This window comes from Panthera pardus, unplaced genomic scaffold (genome assembly GCF_024362965.1).
Source record: "Panthera pardus isolate Hobbes unplaced genomic scaffold, ASM2436296v1 HiC_scaffold_8, whole genome shotgun sequence".
NCBI lineage: Eukaryota > Metazoa > Chordata > Mammalia > Carnivora > Felidae > Panthera > Panthera pardus.
Window position 1 is genome coordinate 25,959,648 of NW_026527013.1, and position 25,611 is coordinate 25,985,258.

General features: G+C 35.1%; 1 protein-coding gene across 31 annotated transcripts in view; it reads left to right on the forward strand.

Annotated features, from left to right (window-relative positions):
- The window catches only part of SLMAP (sarcolemma associated protein), a 148,728-nt gene that overhangs the window by 95,912 nt on the left and 27,205 nt on the right, over positions 1-25,611 (forward strand). For 9 of the 31 annotated variants that reach the window (XM_019469959.2, XM_019469957.2, XM_019469969.2 and 6 more), the window contains 5 exons: positions 95-145; positions 4,941-5,003; positions 17,130-17,189; positions 22,680-22,760; positions 23,067-23,126. In XM_019469959.2, coding sequence (XP_019325504.1) covers positions 95-145; positions 4,941-5,003; positions 17,130-17,189; positions 22,680-22,760; positions 23,067-23,126 — 315 coding nt within the window. The remainder of the gene's footprint in view (positions 1-94; positions 146-4,940; positions 5,004-17,129; positions 17,190-22,679; positions 22,761-23,066; positions 23,127-25,611) is intronic. The other 22 variants (XM_019469960.2, XM_019469965.2, XM_053898065.1 and 19 more) reach the window with 3 other exon arrangements.

The following is a 25,611-nucleotide window of genomic DNA, read 5'->3' on the forward strand; positions in this document are numbered from 1 at the left end:
GTCTTAATGCAAATAGGAATACAAAAATGCCGTGAGACCAGTTTTAAAGTAACTCTTTCTTTGATCAGGCAATGATACACTGTCTTAATCCTAGGGATACAAGTTGATGACTTCTTACCTAAAATAAATGGGAGCACAGAAAAAGGTAGTGTAAAAAACTTAAATGTTTTTCTTTCATGGTATCCTTTTACTCCTCAAGCAGGATAGAGAGATCAGCATTTTAAGGTTTTCACTTTTTGGAACAAAAAGCATGCTGTTCATAGACCATTAAATCCCAGCTTTTAAAAGAAAGCTTCCCTTTATTTTGTAATTCTTAATGCTATGATTTTTGGTTAGATATCCCTTGTTATATGGAAATTTTAATTATTTAAATAACAGGAAACTGCTAAAGTTCAACGTTAGCATTGGTTTATACATATAGCATAATAATTGGTTTCTCCCCCAATATATTTTTCAAAGAACTCTACTACCATTTTCTTCCATCAAGTACTGCTTCCTGGGAATATGGGGCCTCTATTTTTAATGTTTGTGTCATGCCCCATCCCTGGCCAAGAGTTTACTTAACAGCCCACTGAGCTCTTGGATATGTCATAGAAGCTACTTTCTTTATAGTGTACATCTCCTTCTTTAATCAGAGAAAGCAAGGCCAGCCATTTCTGTTCTCTGAAAAATCCTTTATTAGTTCTTGATACTGTGACCTTTCTTTCTGGATAGCTTGCATTATCTCTTGCCAAAAATGTATAGCCACTATTGGTTTTCTTGTTACTGCATGGGGTACTTTTTACCCATTGACTTGTACATTCCTTCAGTTGTGAAGATCCCCATTCACCCTCCCCTTTCCATCCATCCAGCATTAATTGAGCACCAACTATGTGCCAGATCCTGCATTAGACGCTTGAAGTGCAGAATGAATAAAATTATTTTCTGTGTTTACAAATATGTGTACCTCTGATCTTAGCTTTTATATAGAAGTAAGTGGAAAATGTTAAGGTCGATACTCAGAACTTCTAATTAAATTTTTTTTTTTTTTTTTTTCATGTATCAGGGGATATCTTTATAGTTCTTGGGCAGCAACCAATTCTGATAAAGTTAGGAGGTGCTTTTTTTTTGTTCTTGTTTTTGTTTGTTTGGTTTTTAATTAGGAACTGGCAAAATAGGCTTAGGTAATCATGTATATGTGAGCTTGCAAGCTCAAGACCTAATAATATTACATATGTTCTACAAAAAAATCTCGAAACTCTAAATTAGAAATTATTGTCATTAATCATTGTTGACTATTCTGTATATGTTTTATAAACTACATCGATATTTTAGAATTCCAGTTTGAGTTTCGATTTGAGAATTTTTAAAGGTGTAGTTTATATTCTAATATTACTAATTTTATTAATATTACTAATATTTCTGTTTATTAACTATATTTAGTGAACATATATAAAATGACTTAATCCTCATTTTCTAAAAGTTTGTTATCATTAAATAAATTTTTATTTTTTGTTGTCATTATTTGCCTTTTTTTCCTCTTTCTGGCATGAACACGTTTTATTCCAATCACCAGTTTGATTGGCACATGTATTTATTAATAATGTTAGTGTTAACTCAAGCTGGGGACATGCTATTCCTTCAGTTAAGAGAACCCTTTAATATACACGAAATCATCTTTATACTATTTAGAGTTGTCAGATTACTGCTAAAGTTTTTTTGTCAATTCCAATTGAGTTAGATGAGAATAGTTGTAGACAACTCCTTGATTTAAGACTGAATAAGGTATTTTGGATACTTTAAAGCACTTCTTACTATAACTTTTCCTGTGCTGGTATGTTTGGTTTTTTAGTGGTGATAAATTGTTGTGGGGGTGACCAATAGTATCTTTAATGAAACCGAATAGTAAATATCTTGATACGCACAAAAACTTCATTACACCAGATTTAGCATTCAGTGGATTTTGGGAGTAAGATGGATTTGTTCTGAATCATTTGTTATAGAATAGTAAACCAGTTATCCACCATTCCAATATTACCAAAAATCCATAACCGTAATATGCTATCAGATATGACTTTAACTAAAATTAGTCTTTAAATAGTAGAGAGCCAAGTATAGTTGTAAGAGAATATTTTAAAAATATCTGGAGATGTTAAGATTAATACTATGTATCTAGTAAACTATTTTTCAAATTACTTAAATGTAAAGTAGCTGCTACAAGCATAGGTTTTATACTATAAAATTTTTTGTGTCTTATCTAATAATTGTAATTTGAATATATCTTAGTATAGAAAAGCACTGTCTAATAGAAATATTATGGGAACCACATACATAATTTAAAATTTTCTGGAAACCACATTAAAAATATAAAAAGAAACAGGTAAAGTGTTAATAATGTATTTTAATAATGTTATTTACTTTAACCTACTATATCCAAAATATTCTTCCAACATGTAATCAATATTAAAGATTATAAATGAATTATTTCACAACCTTTTTTCCTTAGTAAGTCTTTGAAACCAGTATGTATTTATTTTACACTTACAATACATCTCAATTCACACTAGCCATTTTTTCAGGGCTCAGTACCCACATGTGTATTGAACATGTGTATTGGACAGCACAGATAGTATAGAAAATCAAATTTTATAGGAAACTAATGTGTATAAATAAAGCCATTTTAAGTAGCACAGTTCTCTATTATGTTTCTGTATCTGTCTGGTCTTTGCATTTCCACAACCCTGTTTGGGATCTTACAACCCTGCTTCCCTGCCCCCTGACTTCCCCGCCCTAAGTATCTCATTTTTTTTGGATTTTCAGTGACATCTTTTATAGTTTTGGCAAAGTGAATTCCCAAGGAACTGAATTCAAGTCATAAAGTATTAAAAGTGTCATGATCCAAATTCTTTACATGTACTATCTAAAAGATTTTTCTCTCATGTGTCTTAGAAAATGCCTTTATAGAAGTCATATATGTGTAACGTATATAATAATATATTAATCTTGCATTGTATCTAAACTAGTATAATAAATATTTTAACGTAGAGTCCAGATAGTAAAATCAGAGTAGATAAAAGGGTGATTTGAGGCTTGATGAGTAATGCTGGGAGGTACCGCATTAATAAATGTCATCTAAAGTCCTGTGTTGATAGTCTGAAATTTTGTTTCAAATAAGTTCCATAAGGTCCTTTAGGTTAAAATTTGGTTTCAAATGAGTTTTCGTATTTAACCATGATGTTGTATAGTTGGAGTTCTGAAAATGTTATCATAGCTTAGATAGGATTTATGTAAAACAACTTTTGATGTTGGTAATTACTATTCAACTGAGGGCTTCTGTTTTGGATTTCTTGGCTCCAGTCAGCAAGTGCTATTTATTAGATTTTTTTAACTTTTATCTTTTGTATTATTATTATATATATATATAGAGAGAGAGAGTACACACACACAAGCAGGGGAGAAGGGCAGAGGGAGAGAGAGAGAATCTTAAGCAGGTTCCACGCTCAGCGTGGAGCCCGATGTGGGGCTTGATCCTACGACCATGATATCATGGCCTGATCTGAAATCAAGAATTAGATGCTCAACCGACTGAGCCACACAGGCACCCCTAGATTTTTAAAAAAATTTCTGTTGCAGTTAGCCATTTTTTTCCTTTTGGGGCTATATTTTATCTGTATATAGTATAACTCTATATGCAATTATGTACAACTATGTACACACATTTGTTACATATATATACATATACATATATATATATATATATATATATATATATATACACACATATATACATATATACATACATATACATATATATATAAAATTATTGACTGGAAGTTCTGTGTACCATGTAAATAGATAAAAGATAATGATAGATTCGAGTATGAAGGTAAAGAAGGTGTCTATTGGTAAGGATGTCAAGAGAAGCTAACCAGTGATTAGAGTAGGAGATGCCTGCTTCTCAAAGTTGAGATGATGAGAGTGAGATGGGTTGAAATGAGAAGGAAAAGAGGCTTTCACAGTCAGAGTGGTACTAACTCATGTCCTCTTTCACAGGTTTCAGTGCTTTCCCACCTTCCAGATAGTCATCATATTGTGATATATTTTTAACACCTGAACTTCCAAAGTCTATTTAGTAGTTTTGAAAAATCCAGAGATATAATTGAAAGATGTTATCCAGATTTAGAAGTTAGCTCTCTGAGTCAAAATAGATAAAGATTATTGTAAGAAAAGAGCTGAAGCTTTTCTCTACTGTTAGATTTTGATTCTCTTTACTCTTAAAAAAAAAACAAAACAAATTATGTTTGACCTGAACAAAACCATTTTCCAAGCTCTTATTTTAAAATATGCATGATATTGATTTTAATCATTTGGGCAGAGATAAGCAGTGTAATATTTTGAGAGTATAGAAAGTACAGATTAAATGACTCAAATGCAAGGTTATTTGTGAAATGAAAGTATAAAATTGGAAATGTTGCATTAGTTTCTTAAATTTTAGGGCATTATTTTGTGGTATTCTTCAAATATTTATCTTTTGCCTCTTAAGAATAACTTTGAAGAGGGACTGTTAGAGAATTGTTATTTGACAATTAATTCAGTAAGAACAAATAATAAAATTTAAAAATTATTTACAGGTATTTATTAAATGTCATGGAGAAAGGTATATTTTAAAAGAGAAGCTTTTTAAAGCAATATATGTCTGTGGTTTTCTTGAGCTCTTTGGGTAGAAACTGCACCTTTAAAAGCTAACCAGTCAGGGTACAAATTAATGAATATAATTATAATTTTCAGTCATTTAGCTTTATTAACTCTAAAATATGTCTGCTATTAATATTAAAAATATATTAAACTTTTATGAATCTTAGAGTTACTCATGTCAATACATTTCAGTTTTCCTATCTTTGCTGTTGTTTTTCAAAAACAGCAACAAACTATATCCTTAAAGGTGTTTCTTTCTTTATTAGAGCACTTGCTTTCAAAGAGTGGCGGGGACTGCACTTTTATTCATCAATTCATAGAATGCCAGAGTGAGTACAGAGTATTTTTCACATTGATTTTAATGAAGTCAGGGGCTAACATTGAAAAATGAGAAGAAAAATGAAGATCTCAATGTGTTTGTTATGGTAGAAGGTGCACAGAGGGCCATCTTCAGACAGCAGCGATACTTCTCATACTGTTCGGCTTCTCTCTTTAGACAAAAATATTTCTGTGGCATTTGCCTTCAAAGATGGATTTCATATTGCCCACAAAAAAGAGGAAATTTAAAGCTTTTAAATAAAAAATTGCTGTTGAGCAGGGAATGAAATAGAATGTCAAGCACCTAAACGTTCTGTGTGGACACTTAAGAGATCGTAGTAACATTAGCCTGTTTTATTTACATTCTAGTTCTATCACAGATTTGGAATTGGATTTCTTAAGTAAATTTCTTAAATGATTAAATGAAGCCATGAAAACAGTGATTTAGTTTGGGTACTCAGATCTGAAGATGACCCTTAAGGTAGCAGGAGCTTTCTAGGGAAGGAATAGGAATAGATTGTCCTACATTCTGACATCAACTGCCTACCCTTGGGAAGCCTATCGTTAATAATACTTTAAAGATAGACAGGTTAGCTTTTGAGGTGATTTAGACCTCTGCTGAATTCTGAGCCAGAGTATCATGAATCTCCTCGTACTTGAAAATCATGTGGCTGCTTAAATCATGAGGTTGTGATATTCTCTTGGTCCTCTTGGTGACAATTAAAGGTCACTATGTGTAATAAAGATTTACTGATGATATCTACACTTTTTCCTACCAGACACACAACTTTGTTGTTTTTCCTCTCCCTGTTTGCTCTCTTTTTGAAATGAGTGACTTTCCATGTTTTTATGCTAATGAATTCATTCTGTGGATATGCAAGCATATGTGATTCTTTCCCCTTCCTTCTCCCCCGCCCCGCCCCAATCTCAGGGGCACTTGGGGGTTGTCAGGGTCACACCTGGTAATTATAGCAGGCACAAACTCAATAGATCCAGTGTTATATACTCCTTAGAGATGCCTTAAGGAAACCTGGAATTTCATTTAGTAGTTTTAGAAGAGCTTCTATTTTTGTCCATTTTATGTTGAATATAAGTTTAATATTATTTGGGGGAAAATTAATGAATAAATATGGCATATTCCTTTGTCCTTTAAATTTTTCTCATAAAGCAAAGATTAGTTCATGTTTTTGTTATCTTCTGATTACTAAATTTCACTTTTATGGGAAATTGGCATGGGGATTTGGGGCAAAATAATTGGTATCCACTGAAACCAACTAAAAGCAGAATATAAAATTTAAAATATAAATCTTTAGGGGAAGGATCTTATACTTTGTTTTATTACATGTGACCATTGTTTAATAAGTTAATTTTATTTTAAACTTTTGGGCTCATATTTTGAGCCCAAGGAAACAAGAACAGAGAACTATCCAAAAAGAAAGCTTATTACTAAGTTACAATTTGCAAAAATCATTTAAAACATTATAAAATGTGTATGTAAAATATTTAGCTGTAGTTGTAACACAGAACGATGTTTGTTTTACATTAAGAAAAAGATGTTTGGAGATTTTTATTGTATCATAGTTACGGGGGGCAAATGGACCAATAAACATTCAGAGATAGAGCAGAAGTTATAAGTTACAGCAATCCCCTCAATAAGGATATTAGCCAATTAAATTATGTTTACAAGGACTATGCAGTGGCATGGGAAAACGTTAGATGTGGTATAGAGAGGGAGAAATGAGAATATAAAATGCTTTCCTTGTGGGCAAAGAAATAATGAACCAAAGAACAAAAAATAAAATACAAGTATTTCTAGATATCTGAATCCATTGGGTCCCTAAGTGCAAACAGTGGAAGTTTGGGCTGTAAATTCATGTATATCCCTAGGAATATAGCTGGGGGTATCGTCCATTATCTGAATCTGCCCAGTTCCTGAGTTTTGGTAGCAAGTAGCAAGAGCTTGGTTAATGAGGATACCGTTGTATCTCAGAAATTTCCAATATTGGCTCCTTAAATTTGGATACTCAGAGTTGGCATAGTAAGAGTTAACTTTGATTTGATTTGTTGTCAGAAGGGGTATTTTCATTATTTTATGACAAGCTGCTGGTATAGAAATTGTGGTGTTTAATTAGTATTATGGCAAGCAAGGCACATTCAACTAAAATCTTAGGTGAACTTTCAAAATAATTTTGGATTATTTTTTGATAATCTCACACAAACTTTTTTGCCATTATTTTAATTGATAGACATCTTGAACTGATTTATGATCCTGAACATGAAGTTTGTATTCTGTGAGCAGTGACACCTCATAGTCTTATTTTCCTGTCTTTTATTTACTTTTTAAAGATTTTTTAGTTTTAAGTAATCTCCACACCCAACATGGGGCTCGGATTTACAACCCTGAGATCAAGAGTCACATGCTCTACTGACTGAGCCAGCCAGGCACCCCTTATTTCCGGTCTTTTAAAAAGCAGATGTTAAGTACCTAGATTTCATTGTTTACTGTGCTTGTTGTATAGTCCAAATTCACCTTGTGAATTCTAAATTTAAAATTAGAAAGCAAATAATTCACTTCTGTAGGATTCCTCATGTCTTTTTAATATATTAACAGAGTTTTTCAGTTTATGTATATGAACCCATAAGAGAATGATTTAGTTGTTGGCTGTTTCCATTTACAAGGTGATTTTGATGAAATTAAATGAGTTGGAACACATTTCAGTTTGTTTTCCTTTTATGGTAAAAGAGACTGTGTTTCTTTTAATTCTCTTTTAGGAGAAAAGCTTTTAATCCCATGCAAAGAGATTGGATTTTGAACAGATTTAAATATAACCTTGTGTAATTCCAGGACTGTGAAGTAATTTTCTGTGTAAAAATATACCATGTAAAATCTAGAATTAACAAGTAACTTTAATAAAACTTGCTAAAAAGCTCTAGCAATATTTTCTTCTGAAGGAATTCAGGCAAGAAGTTTGATTTAAGCGGAATTCCACATTCCTTGTTCCCTCTGCAAATTTTAGTTACTCAAAGTTTAAAGTGTAAACTTAACAAATAAGTTGAGGGGCACCTGGGTGGCTCATTCAACGAAGCGTCTGTTGGCTTTGGCTTAGGTCATGATCTCTTGGTTTTGTGAGTTCGAGCCCCACATAGGGCTCTGTGCTAACAGAGAGGAGCCAGCTTGGGATTCTCTTTCTCCCTCTTTCTTCCCCTCTCACTCTGTCTCTGTCTCTCTCAAAAATAAATGAATAAACTTTTAAAAAAAGAAAAAGACAAATACATTGAGACTATTGTGTTTGGTAAATGTGCTTTCTGAGTTAACAAATTATGCACCTTGTATCTGTTTCATATGTGTCCTATGAGCTCTGTCATTTGATTAATGCGTATGCTGAGTGCAAAGATAAAGGGTAAAAGGTGGAGAACCTCAGGACATGGAGACTCACTTCATGGGCATAGAGTGAAAGACAGCTTTCTCCAGCCTACTGCCTGTACTTTCTTCTGCTACTGTTTGTCTGGGTGAGGGCAGAGGCATCACGGCTGTGTTCCAGAGAAAATTTCTTCTGTGGTCCGCTTTGTACATACAAACTGCCCTCTCCCCAAATGGCATCTTGCTTTTAATGACTGAGTTAACAAGTGCCTTGAAATAAACTTAATGTCTTTGTATTCTTAATCCATGGTTACTATGAGACTTAATGGTTTTTATTATTAGAAGCAGAAGTCTAATTCTCTTAATATTTTGTATCTTATGTAAGTTTTTTGCCCGATTTAAGAAAAATTCTCTCCCTGCTTCCCACCCCCCTTTTGAAATTATAGTCACTGTCTGTGTATGTTTGTCTCATTCTCTTCTTTCTCTTAGGGCTTTGCTCTCATATAAAAATTGCCTTATTTGGAGTAATGCATTGAATCAGTGTTGCTTCCGTGACTGTTTACTTTTCATCACTCTATGAGATCAGCGTCTCTGAACAATCTCAGGGTTATTCTGATTACATATTCCACTTAAAACAGATTTTTTAATTTTCATTTTTTAAACTTTTATTTCCCTAAGCCAAAGCAGATTAGTTATGACAAAGAGTAGAATACACTTGGTGTGGTTCCCTGCTCATAGTAGTTTATGTGCCCATTATAGGAAGATTATTAATTTAAACTAGATGTTGCTAAATTTCTTTTTTTTTTTTTTTTAATTTGAGAGAGAGCACGTGCATGAGCAGAGGAGGTGCTTGGGAGGGGGTGGGGGGCGGGGTGGAGAAAGAAAGAGAGAGAGAAAGAATTCTAAGCAGGTTCCATGTTCACCACGGAGCCTGACATGGGGTTTGATCTGACGACCCTGGCATCATGACCTGAGCTGAAATCAAGAGTCATACGTTTAACCAACTGAGCAACCCAGGCACCCCACTTATTTTTTATTTCTTTGTATTTAGAGTTGACCAATCTAGGATATATTGGAGGGTTTTTGTTTGTTGTTTATTTGTGTCAATCATGTTCCCAGTCAGCTAACTTTCCAACATTTCTACCAGATTTTCTCCCAGTATAACTGCATAGCAGATAGTCTTAAATTTATGCCAATAGTGTTTTGATATGTAGATTGCTTCTTTCTTAAAAAACTGTCTGTATTCTTTAAATTGGTTCATTTTGTTTAGCTTTCAATCTATGAATTCTCAACTTTTTTCTCTTTTGTTCTTTATTCTCAGGTTTTAGGACAAGTAGCTTCTGGAACTGTTTTTATGAAAAAGCAGACTATCTTCTATAGCAGGAATTGCTTTAATTAATTTTATTTTGCTGCAAAAACTAATACTTTTGTAAAAGTCTGTCCTATTAAGGTTAGGCCTCCCCTGCTTTAGGTTCTAAAGCTTTATTTCTATTTTGTGAACTGCTACTCTGTGAAGGAAATAAATTGTGGGTTTGATGTTGAATGCTGATTGTTCATTTTTACTTTGTTACGTTTGATGTTAATTCTAATGTCAGTTTCTTTGCTGTATGTCCCTTTAATGACTTTCTAGGTGACTTGTAGTTCATTTTCATTTATGATATTTAGAATTGGATCAGAGGATCTTAGATGTGAATTCTGTTTTGGTTCCTCTTTGGCAGTATGAATGGGCAGTATAACTTCTTTAAACCTCAATTTCCTCATTTACAGAATAGGATGGTAGTTCCTACTTCATAGGATTACTATGAGAATTAAATGAGATCATATTTACTAGTACTCTTAGTAATGCCAGCCACACAGAAATATATGCTAACTAATAGGTAGAAAACTTATGGTGGGGAGATTGGAAAGAGTGTTAGTGGGAGTTTTCTTGCAGGAGTAACTTTTTTCCCCTTTTTATTCCCAGTCACAAGACAGTGAAAGCTGATTGACCTAGTTTTATTGTTCTTGTTAAAATCATATGTTCCTGACAATCTAAAGATTCTCTAACTTTTTAATTACTAGTACACATGCCATTTAGAAAATGTGGTCTCCAGCACATTATTTTGATACCCAAGTGATAACATTATTTTTTGAATGAAACCTAACTTTCAGACTTAAATATATTTTCCAGGTCGGCAGTTACAAATAGCTGATTATGTAGTTCTTTTATATTGATCTGCTCTTCTCTTCTGTCACTTAAGATTCCTAGGCAGCTGACAGCAGTATCTGAATAGTGCCGTTTGAGTTTATATTCTGCTTTTAGTTGGTTGTAGCTGTCATGTGAGGAAAATGGCTCTTCAGCTTGAAGAATTTAATCCAGTCTAGGCACACCTGTGCTCCCTTTGCACTTTTTTTTTTTTAATGTTTATTCATTTTTGTGAGAGTGAGAGAGCGTGAACGGAGGAGGTACAGAGAGAGAGGAAGACACAGAATCCTAAGCAGACTCTAGGCTCTGAGCTGTCAGCACAGAGTCTGACATGGAGTGTGAACCCACGAACCACAATCATGACCTGAGCTGTAGTCAGACGCTTAACCGACCGAACCACTCAAGTGACCCCTTTGCACTTCTTTTGAATGCATTGTTTTTTATTTTTATTTTGTGCCACATAGTAATATAGTTAGTACATAATTTACATTTATCACCCATAAGAAATAAATTTGGTTCTGTTCTAATCAGTTTTTTACCAGATCTGACAGTTTCTACAATGCCATCATATGTTTTTCGATTAAATTAAATGCTTAGGTGATAGTTCTCCAATGTCAGACTTACTATGCCCATCAGTTATGCTCTTTGGTAGGTTCCCTACAGAAATGCCTACCCATGCATGTCAGATACAAATGCAAAAATATTCACAGCAGCATCATTCACAGTTCAAAATTAGAAATAACCCAAAAGATCTTCAGCAGTCAAATGGAGAAATATACACTGGGTATATTTGATGAAAGATGCCTGACACAAAACAATACATACTGTAGTATTACATTTATGTGAAGGTCAAAACACTAAAATTATAGTGTATTATTTAGACATGCATATTTGGGTAGTGTGGCTATAAAGAAATGCAAGAAATTAAATACCACAAAGTCGGGACAGTGGTTACCTTTATGGGGTTTTTATTGGAAAGGGAAACATGGGAAGCTTTAGGGGGTTGTGGTTAGGGTCTTTTCTTTGTTTTATTTTTTCTGTATTTGAGACAGAGAGAGAGAGGGAGGGAGAAAGTCAGCAGGGGAGGGGCAGAGGGAGAGAGAGAGAATCTGGAGCAGGTTCCATGCTCAGCATAATCCCAGAATCCTGGGATCATGACCCTACCTGAAACCAAGAGTCAGACGCTCCCAGGCGCCCTTGTGGTTAGGTTATGTTTCTTGATTTGAGCTGTAGTCATACAGACATTTGCTTTAAAAAAAAAAATTATTAACCTGTACTTTTGTGTTTTGTGTCCCTCTCTGTATGTTATTTGTCACAATAAATAAGTATGGTTTTAAAAGAGGGGAAAAGAATAATTATCTCCCTAGAGTGTCCCTCAAAAAGAGGGAGTTTTTAAAAAGAAAGAAAATCCTGTACTTTATCTTTCAGTTGTGCCAGGCCAAATAGTTCTTTCAAGGCCTGCATTTATCATTATATGGAGGCTCTCGTCTGAGTCTCTGAGTAGCCTCTGACTTTTAGTGCTCCCAAAGAATTGAAGTGTTCACTCCAAGTTTGAGAACCAGTGATTAGAAGCTTTTTTTAAAACAGTGTTCTTTTCAGGGTGCCTGAGTAGCTCAGTTGGTTGAGCATCCTACTCTTGATTTCAGCCCAGATCATGATCTGGGATTGAGCCCCGTGTGGTTGAGTGGGATTGAGCCTCACATTGCTCAGTGCAAAGCCTGCTTAGGATTCTCTCTCCCTCTCTCTATCTCTTTGCCCCTTCCCTTCTCTCTCTCTCTCTCTCTCTCTCTGAATAAATAAATAAACATTAAAAAAAAATAAAACAGTATCCCTTTTCTCAATTATTTGATTATAGGCCACTAATGACTCATCAGATTTGATCATCTAACCTTAAATATTTCAATAGTGACAATAGCAGCAGATAATTATTATTTAGCACTTAGATACTAGTACTATGCAAAACTTTTTGCATATTTAATTCTTAGTTTTTTAGAATGATGAAAACATTCAAATAATTTTTCCAAGTTTGATCCCTTTAAAAATAGGTATTCAGTTCATTCATTCAGCAAATATTTATTAAGCATCTATTATGTATATACCAGGCATTATTTTAGCTGTAGGGGGTACAGAAATGAACAAGACAAAGAAAGATTTGCCTTCATGGAGTTTACAGTCTCTGGAGGAGACAAAAACTAATAAACTAATAACATGTCAAGTAGTGATACGTCCACTGAAGAAAAATAAAAGAATGTAAGCCAATAGGTAGCAACAAAGGTAACATAGGGAATTTGAACAGATTTGGGACTAAGCTAAGTGAGGAGTACATGTATCTGGGGAAAGAGTGTGTGAGAGAGAAACTGTGTGAAAACTAGAACTGGTCTGAAACTGCACTTTTAGAACAATAAAAATGTTTTCTTTCTTTTCTTTTCTTTTTTTTAAATAAAGGGCCAGGTAGTAAATATTTTAGGCTTTGCAGGCTATAAATTCTCAGTTGCAACTACTAAACTCTGCCATTTTAGTGGAAAGCAGCCGAGGACAGTATGTACACGAATACATTCGGCTTTGTTCCTCTAAAACTTTATTTACCCAACAGGCAGCAGGCTGTTTTTGGCTCTGTGGGGCTTTAGTTGGCTGACCCCTGAGCTAGATAATATAGACTTTATAAGGCATGGTAGGGACTTCAGATTTTTTCCTAAAGGTGAGCATTTTGAGTAATAAATTACCCTTTTTTAAAAAATTTCTTTCATGTTTATTTATTCTTGAGAGAGACAGAGACAGAGTGTGAGTGGGGGGGGGGGGGGGGGGTTGTCAGAGAGAGAGTGAGACACAGAATCTGAAGCAGGCTCCAGGCTGTGAGCTGTTAGCACAGAGCCCGACGCAGGGCTTGAACCCACAAACTGTGAGATCATGACCTGAGCCAAAGTCGGGCGCTTAACCTACTCAGCCACCCAGGTGCCCCGAGTAATAAATTACTCTTAATGTATGTTTATAATTTTTTAAACAAGGTGCTACTTAGATCTTCAACATACTAGAGAAAGATTGGAATGCCTTTCAAAGTCTGCATTTATATTATTATTTTGCTGTATTCATGTAACAACATTTGTGGAACCTGTTTTATATGTAAGAATTGTGTTGGGAATTAAATTATTGATGAGATAACTTTCTGCTGTCACTAGACTCTAAATTCCTATATTTATCACATTTACCTTGGTAATCCATGAGAAGTACTTAGTATTGCACCTGGCACACGGTAAATATTTGAAGGAATGAGTGTATTTCTCAGAGTTCATAGTATGTTGGGAAAGGTAGACATCAATAGATACCTGCAGTATAGCTTATTAGAGATGTGAATGATGGGCTATGGATGAGGAGAGGAGAGATACCAAATCAATCCAAGAGAAAGGAAGAGAAAATAAATTCCATTTTAAACATGGTGAGATTAAGTTCTCATGGGGTCACTAGGTGAAGATGTTTGGGAAGTAGTTAGACAAACGTGTTCTGAGACCTAAGAGAGAGTTAGACTAGGCATCAACATTTAGAAGTTATGCAAATATAGCAGGTAGTTAATGCTATTAAAAGTGAATTTGTTGTTGATAGAGATCTTGAAGATTAATTAACACCTTTTTTTTTCCTGGTAGAACTAAAAAAATTTTTCACTCCCTTCATAAATATAGACAATGCTGCATTGAAAATCTGTACAATTGTCTCTTTCCAGGGTAATACATAAAATAGGGGCTGTGGGATCAAAGGACATGTCCTTTCAACATTTGCATAGGTGCTGTCAAAATTGCCCTCTAAAAATAAAATGATACCAATTTACACTCCCCCCAGAAGGACACAAGATTACTCTTTTACGCACCCCTCCTGGTACTGAATGTTTGCTGAACTGATAAGTGCATAAGGCCATGGCGTTGTTTCAGTGGGTAGACCCTGAACTCCACATGTTTACTGGACATTTGCTTTTCTTGGCCTGTGAATTCAATGTTGTTATTCTTTGCCCCTTTTCTGTTGTGGTGTTTGACTTTTCTTATTCGTTTTTGAAGTGCCTCACATTTTCGCTTGCCATCCCCATACTCCCTTTCCTTCTTCCATGCTTCATTTTTCTACATTGCCTCCATCTGACATACTGTTTATTTCTTTATCCTCTCTCCCTCCTCACCCCATTAGAATGTATGAACCAGAAAGGCAGGGATCTTGTCATTTGTTCATTCTGATGTTTCCAGCACATAAGACAGTATCTGGCACATAGTAGGTAGCCCCTAATTAATTGTTCAATGAATGAATGAATGAATGAATAACCTTTTATCTGTTAATTTTTCAGATATTTTCTCTATGTCTGCCACTGGCCCATTAGCTGTGTTTTAGTGAGTGGTCGGTCATACAGAAAATTTTAATTTATATGAGGGCAGATCTGTCTGTCCTTTCACATAGGGTTTTGTGTTCTGCATTATTATGCTTAAGGTCATTTTTTTAACGTTTGAACCCCTTCACCCATTCGTTTCACCCCCACCCCTCCTACCTTGCAACAACCAATCTGTTCTCTTATCTATGAGATTGTGTGTGTGTGTTTTTTTTAATTCCACATGTAAGTGAGATCATATGGTATTTATCTTTCTCTGTCTGACTTTATTTTACTTAGTATAATACCCTCAAGGTCCATCCATATTACCCCAAAAGGCAAGATTTCATTTTTTTAATGGCTAAGTAATATTCCATTGTGTGTATTTGTGCATACACATACACACCACATTTTCTTTATCCATTCATGCATCAGTGGACACTTAGGTTGTTTCCATATTTGGCTATTGTAAATAATGCTGCAATGAACACGGGGGTGCATATATCTTTTTGAGTTAGTGTTGGAAGAGAAAGTAGAGGGAATATTCCAGAAAATATAACAAAAAAGACATGAGCTGGTTTGAGGTTTTATTTAAGAAACAAAGGAGGAAGATCTAACATCTGAATAATAAGATTTCCAGAGTGTAGGAAGGGAGAGAGTGGGAGAAAAGAAATGAAACAGAATTTGTTAGAATAGAAGGTAATTTCCCAGAATGGAAGATAGGAGCTTCTAAACTGAAAGGATGCACTGAATGCTCAACATGGTATTTTTTTAAGTGTTTATTTCTTTATTTTGAGAGAGAGGAGAGAGAGAGAATCCCAAGCAGGCTCTGTGCTGTCAGCGCAGAGCCCCGCATGGGGCTTGATCTCATGAGTGGTGAGATCATGACCTGAACTGATATCAAGAGCCAGACACTTAACCAACTGAGCCACCTGTGAACCCCAACACAATATTATTGTATTGTATTGTATTGTATTGTATTGTATTGTATTGTATTGTATTGTATTGTATTTTAATGTTTATTCATTTTTGAGAGAGAGCGAGTGAGCACGAGCTGGGGAGAGGGGCCAAGAGAGAAAGGGACAATGAGAGAATCTCAAGCAGGTTCCATACTCAGCACAGAGCCTGATGTGGGGCTCGACCCCACGACTGAGGGATCATGACCTGAGACAAAAATAAAGAATTGGACACTTAGTGGACTGGACTGAACCACCCAGGCGCTCAAAACGTTGTTCCTTCTTCAAAAACAATGTTGTGCTTCTAGGAAGTGAAATTCAAGAATGGAGTAGAGTAGGACAGAAGATGGGTAGGACAGCTTACATTATACATCTTGTAGGACTACCTTTTAAAAATTATCCAAATCTATTACTTAGACTTAAAGAAAAATTTTTTAAGGAGGCAGGAGCAAATAGTACCACATACTGCAAGGAGCCTGTGCAAAATGAAAATTATTAAAAGGAGCCATGGGCTTTGGAGGTTATAGTAATCTTGGAGCAGTTTCGTTGGTTGGATGGTGGGTATAGAGTCCAAGCTACATTGGATTTGAAGAGTGAAGGAATAGAGAAATGACTTCATATACTGCAAACGTGTAAATTCAAGGAGACCAGCTGGCATACAGGATTAAATAAGGGGATAATTAGAATAGATACCATTCTCAGTGAAGCATAGAATATGAAAATCTGGATTTAAATAAATTATGAAGAAGCTGTATATTATACATTTACAGAGAATCACCTATAGAACGAAACAAAACAAAACAATATTTGTTTTAATATCTTTAAATATTTGTCTCTTCTAAAATGATTCATTTTACTGAAGCATGTCATATATGCATCTGTGCTGAATTGTATCAATTGGGAAACTATTGGCATAACCTAATTTGTATTCTTTATTTAAATACATACTTTCTCAGAATTCCTTTATTTCAACTTCATATCCTTGATTTAAAGAAGGTTTATTTGTTATGAATCCTTTTTAGAACGGTCTAGGCTTTTTGACTAAGGTAAAAACTAATGAAAATAAAAGACAAATTGTCCGCCTGCCCCCAGATTTCTGCATTAATCTGATTGTGCTGTTATAATTATAGTTCGAGTTTTCTTAGTTCTCCTTCCAGCTTCAAGTTTTTGTACAAGCCTAGTCATGGGAGTAATATTATCATCTTTAAATTTGGTCATGGAATGTGTTACACTGCCCCGCTCAGGGAAATGCTACTCGGTTTGGGCTTGGATAGTAACGTTTATTTTCTTTGGCAGAGAAGCTGATCGTCGAGGGGCATCTAACCAAAGTGGTAGAAGAAACAAAGCTTTCAAAAGGTTTGTTTTCTGTGGGTTTTCTGTGGGTTTTGAAAATTATTCTTTCGGACAATAGATGTTAGTGTACATTTCCAAGGTCATAGTATTTTAACCATCAATTTATTTCTTATAGCTCACCAAATGGCAATCCAGTAATGGTATCATATAATATAAAATAGTCGGAGTTCTGTTGTAAGAAGGATATCTTAATTAGAAAGTTTCTTTTTAACTTTTAAATGGGTATATATGTGTGGGGTTTTTTGTTTTTTTTTTTTTTAATGCTTGAAGTAGATTCTTTAGGTAGTAAAAGATTTGTTCTGATCTGTCTTGCTTCTAGCATTATTTTCAGGTTTTGTATTTGATATTTGTTACATTTGATATAAAATTTTAATTAAACACAATGTAAATCTTTTAATGAAACAATGTAAAACAGGTGAAAAATGCTTGCATGTCTGTTTCTGTAATTGTTATACCTTTAACATTCCTTATGAAATTTATATTTTGTTAATTTTCGGCAACTCAGTTTGATTTAAACAAAAGTGATTATGTGGGGTCTTCTTATATTTTATGATGAGAGTCTTATAAATTGAAATAGTTTATTCTATTAATTATTTTCTGTTACAATTGTCAGAGAAGAAAAGTGAGTTTTAAAGCATTATATTGTCGAGTCACTTTTATGCATTAGGGAAATTGGTCAAATAAATTTGGTATGATACGCTCATTATTATCATTATCATACCTAAGACTTTCATCAGAAGATACCGCTATAAAATTTGTAACTAGGTTCACAATCTTTTTGGCCAGTTAAAACAATGAGTGATAAAAGTTTCAAATACTCTGCTTCAGTACATTTTGTTTTATGAACGTAACTGAATCCATTTCGACTTTTAAAAATATTTAAAAGAAGAATGTTATTTCAAGTATCTGGTGGCTTCCGTTCTGAATTTTGTGCATGACAGATGCCATATTTGGGGAAAGAATGCATAGAATATGCATCACTAATATTGTTCTGGCAAACAGGCATTGGGTTTCAGAGCAATGAACTATTTTTAGTACATGTGGCAATTTATTTCATCTTATTAAAGTGAGATGAGAGCAGACTTCAACATAGCTTTTACTTCACCACAGAAGCACCTAATCAGATGAGTTGAATAGCCAGCACTTGAAGTACAAGGAGAGCCTAAGGGGGAAAAAATCAGTGCTTCTTAGTTAAAGAAAAATATCTTGCTACTTTAGTGCTTCTATTTAATACATTCTGAATTAGAATATATTTGCTTGAAATTATATGATGTAATTATTGAAAAAGATTTGTGCCACCTTACATTTGCTTTTGAAACCTGGCCATAGGGGCGCCTGGGTGGCTCAGTCGGCTAAGCGTCCGACTTCAGCTCAGGTCATGATCTCACGGTCTGTGAGTTCGAGCCCCGCGTCGGGCTCTGTGCTGACAGCTCAGAGCCTGGAGCCTGTTTCACATTCTGTGTCTCCCTCTCTCTCTGACCCTCCCCGTTCATGCTCTGTCTCTCTCTGTCTCAAAAATAAATAAACGTTAAAAAAAATTTTTTTTTTAAAAAGAAACCTGGCCGTAAAATATGTGCTGAAAGCTTTAAAGAGCATGCATTTTGATCCAGCAATCCCACTTCTGGGTTTTTATGTTAAGGAACAAATTAGACAGATATGCAAGGGTATTTACATCAATGTTTTAAAGCAAAAAGAGGAAAACGGAAGTGTCCAATAATAAGGGCATTTATTAATTATAGCAAGTAAGTCCACACAAGTAATAAAATACATCTGTTAAAATTGATAATATAGACACAAGTTTTACATACCCAGAGATTTTTTTGTCAGCAGTCAACATTTTACAAGCGTTTCTCACGGTTAATGTGCAGAGGTACACTAATCCTTGTAACAAACTAGATAAAATAAGTTACATTTTAAGAATTTCATATCTGGCTATAAAATATTTCTTTTGGATTTGGCTAAATCGTTTTATTTTAAAATTCTCTCATCAGTGACATTTTTGATAGGATTTGTTCTCTGCATGGAAAATATCAGTTGTGGGGCAGCTGGGTAACTCAGTCAGTTAAGCGTCTGACTTTGGCTCGGGTCATGATCTCACGGTTCATGGGTCAAGCCTTGAGTCTGGCTCTGTGCTGACAGCTCAGAGTCTGGAGCCGGCTTCGGATTCAGTGTCTCCCACTCTCTATGCTCCTCCCCTGCTTGTGCTCTGTCTCCTTCTGTCTCTTAAAAATAAATAAAAACGTTAAAAAAAAAAAAGAAAATATCAGTTGTTAGAAATTGCTAATTACCAGCTGTTACAAGTCTAAGTGTTTCCTTCAGATATTTCATCTAATGCAAAATATAATCATAGGTTGCATGTGCTTTCTATTTAAACCCTAACTCAACTCGTAGTCATTGTGTGTTTACTGTAGTCTTAGGGTGGAAGTGGAAAGAATACTAGTAGATAAAACAGATGGTTTCAACCCCAGGTACTACCACTAACTAGCTGTATGCCCTCCGGCAACTCACTTTAGCTCTTTAAACTTCAGTTTCCTCATGTGTAAAGTGGAATTGACAATATTTAATTGTGGGAATTTAATGAAATATTGCTCACAAAGCAAGAAACATTGTTCTGGTATTCAACAAATGTTTAGTTCTCACTTCCCTTCTTGCTTTCTTTTCCAACTAATGGTTCCATTGGTATAGGAAGTGGTCTCTGGCCAGTGTTTTGCCCATCCATCATAATGTCTTCTCAGAGATACAGTGAAAATAGTCACCTTGCAGACTTTCCAGTTTGGGAACAGTTTTGATATTGGTGTTGGTAGCTATTCTTCTGTTTCCTTCTATATATTATTGGTGTGTATCTTAATGATTAAGTACTGCACAGAAAATCAACCAGTAAGGAGGGTTCGTTCGTTCTTTCTTTCTTTCTTTCTTTCTTTCTTTCTCTCTCTCTCTCTCTCTCTTTTTCTTTCTTTCTTTCTTTCTTTCTTTCTTTCTTTCTTTCTTTCTTTCTTTCTTTCAGTTTATTTATCTTGAGAGAGAGAGAGTGAAGGAGGGGCAAGACAGAGAATCAATCGCGAACCATAAGATCATGACCTGAGCTGAAACCAAGAAGCAACCAACTGAGCCACCCAGGAGCCCCAGGACTTGCTAATACTAGAAAGTTGGGTGCTGCTTCATAGCTAAAGAATGGATGTTTTAAAAAGAAGGAGATACTCTACTTCTCTTTTTTTGTGTCCTGTGTTTCATTCTTGAGTAGATTTGGTTTGCCTCCACATAATAATTGTAATATCAGGACATAACAGTGATGGACCATAATTTGACTTGCTCAAAACTTTGTCTTCTTACTCAAAGTAGACTTGTGCCTTCAAACATCTGATTTTGGAGCACCTACTATGCACTGTGCACTGTTTTCTGCAATGGGGAGATAGCAGTTAACAAAACAGACAAAAATCCCAGCCCTCATGGAACTTAATATTCTAGTAAGATCTTAATGGAAGATTTGGTCCCACCTTTAATTTTACTTCCCCAGCTAATACTTTAATATAAGGTAGAGTTCCTTCTAAGCCAGAAGAATACTTTTGAAAATATAGTCTTCTTGGTTTACCTCAGTATCTTGATCATAAAATTGCCAAGAATTTTAAAATCAAAAGACAGTCATTTTTCTATTCTCCCACAGTCATCCCTTTTCTGTGTATAGATTAGAAGTATTAGCCTGCCTTGTTTGAGACTGTAACTTTGTGATTAAAACTAGAACATTCAGAAATGTCTGACTATAGCACACTGTGAATGCACCAGAGGTCATAGATTGGATTCCCATGGGCCTCTGTGGTCAGTGACTTCACTTCTAATCTAAGCTCTGTGTCTCTCAGCAGTTGGCCTCGGACTAGAAATGGCGGTGAGAAAAGAAGCAAGAGTCTTCTTGCAATCTGTCACCTATTTCACAAATTAAGCCACCAATTCTAAGGATGTTCTTAATGAAATGGTCATAATAAGTTACATTCTAATATTATTAAATATATTTTAATATTAATGGTTTTGGATGTTTCTGATTACTTTCAAAATGGAAAATATCTCTTGATTTAGTTGATTATAAAATAATATAATTTTTTCAAATGATGTATGACATTATGAAGTTAGAAAGTAAATATCTGCCATGACCCTACCTTCAGATATGATCATGAGTATCTCTGTTGTAGATCCTTCTAGACTTCAATAAATATGCACAACTGAAAATTCATAGCTAAATGTATAGCTATTTTCAATCTTAATGGGGTCATATTATGCACTGTTCTTTAGCAACCTTTATTTTTACTTAATAGTAAGGAATATATCTTGAATGTTTTCCATTCCATAATGAACAATGCTGCAATGAACATCCTTATAATACTATGTGAAGTCTTTTTTCCTTAGAAGTACTAGAAGTAGATACGCACATTTAAATGTTTGGTATGTATTACCACAAACAGGATAGCCAACAGCATAACATTATAAAAAAATAATCATATGCGCAGGGAATTTATAATCTAACTAAAGAAATCAGATACATATATACACATAGAATATAAAATAGAACATGATTAATTACAAAATCATATGACACAGAGAAGCTGCAATAAAAAGGAGCAGCATGATGGAGAAATGAAGACTTTGTTAGAGGTATTGGGGCTTAAGCTGCATCTTAATGAATAGGCCAAGTAGAATGGTCATTGAGTTTAGCAAAATATCAACTCAAGCAAAGAGTTAGAGGTTGTAGTGAGCTGGCATGTCTCAGCCCTGTAAAGAGGCTAGCCTGACTGAAACAGAGCTCATGTGTGAATTAATGCAGAGACCAAATTATAGCTAAATCCTGGGATATAAAACTTGGCTGAGGCCTTGTGGAGAACGGGGAAATGACCATCTCTGTAAATGCTATTCAAATGCACGCCATAGAACATGCAGATGTGCCATTAGAGATAAGGATCTAATTGCCGGTCATCTTTAATAACATTGGTGGGCTTATAATTAGGATTTTTGAGAGCAATTTGTTGAAAACAGGGCTTGAGATATCTTCATTGGATCAGGCAGCACAGCACTTGCAAATAACCCCAAAACTTGGTATAACTATTGCTCAGGCAACCTAACTAGTGTTTTTATATAAGAGAGCCATTTCCTTTCATCATCTTCAAACAATGTCCACATTGTCCTGGAACTTTGCTATATTTGTTGCAGTTCTCTGCATACTTTAGCAAAGCTTGCTTCATTTTTGTTTCTAGTTGGCCAGTGGACAGCCTTGACAAAAGCCCCAGCCCTCTGCACAGCAGACACGATCCACATTATAATTTAATATGAGCCACGTGTAATAGCCAGCATTCCATTTTGAAGTGGAGTGGTGAAGAAGTAAGAGAGGCAGTGACCTCAGTTAATTTTAAAAGTATTTTGCATATCAGTAGATTTAGAGCTCTCAAAGCCTAAGGTGGTTTTATTGATATAGTTGTAATGAGATTCTACTTTTATTTTTTTTCTTGGTAGAAAACCAGGCAAGAGCAAAGGAATCTGATTTGTCGGATACTCTGAGTCCAAGCAAGGAAAAGAGTAGTGACGACACTACAGGTGAGTTGTAACGACACTACAGGTGAGTTGTAACGTAGTATTTGCAAATCTACAGATATTATTATCACTGTCTGAGCAGTTTAGGTATGCAGGTTAATGTGAGTGGAGATTTCAAAGTTTGTGTTTGGGGGAAAAGGCAGTCTCCTTCCGTTTGTGGAGATACTCCCTTGAACCTTGGATATATTGTTAAAATTACTTTCACCTATCCAAATACAATACCTGTATAAATTTCACTTACTTATTTTGATAGTGATAGCTTGATGATAGAGCTGATTACTGTTTGTAATTATCTTTCCCCCCCTGCAGACGCCCAAATGGATGAGCAAGACCTAAATGAACCTCTTGCTAAAGTGTCCCTATTAAAAGGTACTTTAACATGTTTTTATAACATTTTAAATCAGAGCATCAGATTTACCAAAAAATTGCATGTCTTATGTGAAGTTTTAAGTTTAGTTAAAAGATTAAGATAGGTTCTCTAAAGTAGCAGGAACTAAAATTTAAAATGTTGGTGTTGGTGCCGATGCTTCAAATGAAAATACTTCAATTGTAAAATAATTTGGATCAATCAAGGTTATGAAGGGCAGAATGGTAAATGGTAAGAATATGAAATGCAGCTGTGTTTTTTTTGTGTTTACCTTTATATTGCTGAGAGAAGCTCATTACCACCTTTAACATAAATTAGAGAAGAAAATATTAATGTTCTTGAAAGAATTACCTGTTTTCTCTGTTGTCATATGGTAACAGTTGTAAATTTCCTCATTTTCTGGCCCTCATCCTCCAGTAAACATCCCCAGGTTCTTAGGACAGTCTTCTAGAAATTTTAGGTAGGCCTAAGATAAGCAGTGCATGTAATAAACTTTCACTCATATCACTTCTAAATGAGAACTACATTTATTTCTTGATATTTACTTATTTAGACTGATAATAATAGTAAATAAGTCAACATTTATCGAAGTGTTTTTAAAATAAAGTGCTTTGGGTGGCCTACTGATAAGTTTGTGATTGTCACCATATAGTGTCTTTTATATTGCCTTTTGTATACAGGATAAGTTGACATATAAGTTCAGCCCACTGGACTAACCGTAGGCAACCGTCTGGAATGAGCAAAAACAGCCTGTGGAAGTTTCTCTGTGTAGAGATGCTTATGCTTCTGGCTGGGCTTTTAAGGAATCTCTTAGTCCAGACCCTGGGTTTTGGATTATATAAGGAAGCCTTAGTTTCACCCTATATGACCCTGCTGCTGGCCTAGTTGTCAGTGATAGGAATTAACAAAGAGATTACCCAGATTCTTTTAGAGATCCTTAATCTGGGCATCCTGGCCTTCTCTCTTCTTCCCCCTGGATAGTAAAGCTCGCATCACTCTTTGAGGTACCTCTGACTGAATTCCATTACTAAGGGAAGCTCTGAGGATTACTGGCCCAGGCAGCACAATTGTCAACCTGTCTTTCAGTACAATCATAGTTTCCAGTACTTTTCTGGCACTCTTACTGATCTGCACTCTTCCCAGGTGACCTTTGGTGTTGATGAGGCATGCTTTTTTTTCTAGCGTTGTAGTAATAAGTCTGAGTTAATGTTTGCATAGTCTAGAAGTCTCATCTTGGAGCATTTCTGATTCTTCTCAGAAATGCAATACTGTTGCTGTGTAAACTGTTACTGATGCTCAAAAACTGCCGGAACCCCTGGGCCTTTGTGGGAACATAGAGAAACAAGAGTAATGAGCACCTGTCATACAAAAGTAGCTGTTTTACGGTCTTTTTTACTATAGAAATCTCCCAGAAATCTTTTCAGCAGCCAAGTGCAGATTGATTTATAAGTAACAATTATGCTTGTGTTAATTATATTCAACTGTTACTAGTGCTCTTGTGATTTTATGTGTCAGTCTGTTTTATATTTTACTTTTATCCTGTTGCCTACCACAATGCCAGATGTTCAGTTATTTGTTGATTGAATTAACAATAGACCTCTTACATCAAAGTTATAAAACCATAGAGCGTTAGGAAAGTGACACACTCTACCTAAGAAGTTGAGTCAGAGAGCTCTGGGTTCAGTCCCAGCTCCGCCATTTATTTGTAATTTGTCCTTAGGCAAATTGCTTACCCGCTTTGTGCTTCAGTTTTTTTCGTTTGTCAAATTGAAATTTATTGTGAGGATTAAATGATATAATGCACGTAGATCACTCACCATGGTGCTGGGAACATAACCTGTTAAGCATCATGATGAAGACACTGCTAATAATGATGTTGGTGATTGACAAAAGCAGACCTATGTGTTAAAGAGTAACTTTTCATTAATTGAATAAGATTATGGGGTTTAAAAACTATTATTTCCTACTATATCTTTTAGGGGAAGCAGTTAGTGGTGATAAGCCTAAATGGTTGTTTTTCCATTGTTTCTCTTTTGTAAGACTTGTATGATTTCTTGAAAATAATATATCCACTGGCACCTATTAGAAGCACTTGGGTTATGGTTGATTGTATGTGGTTATGCTTTGTAATCTCTATGATTAGGTTTAGTGGGCTGACGGAACTTTTCTCTTAAATGAAAAATATCAATTATTAAGCCATAGGGTTAACCTTGAGAGTTGTACAAAGTAGTACAAAGTAGTTGTCCTTTTTTTTCCTCCTTGAACCCCTGTGCTTGACTTTTTGAACCGCTGTTCTTGTTTTTGTTTCTTTTCAAATTTTTTTTAATGTTTATTCATTTTTGAGAGACAGAGTGCAAGTGGGGGGTGGGGGGCAGAGACAGTGGGCGACATAGAATCTGAAGCAGGCTCTAGGCTCTGAGCTGTCAGCACAGAGCCCAATGCGGGGCTTGAACCCACAAACCGTGAGATCATGACCTGAGCTGAAGT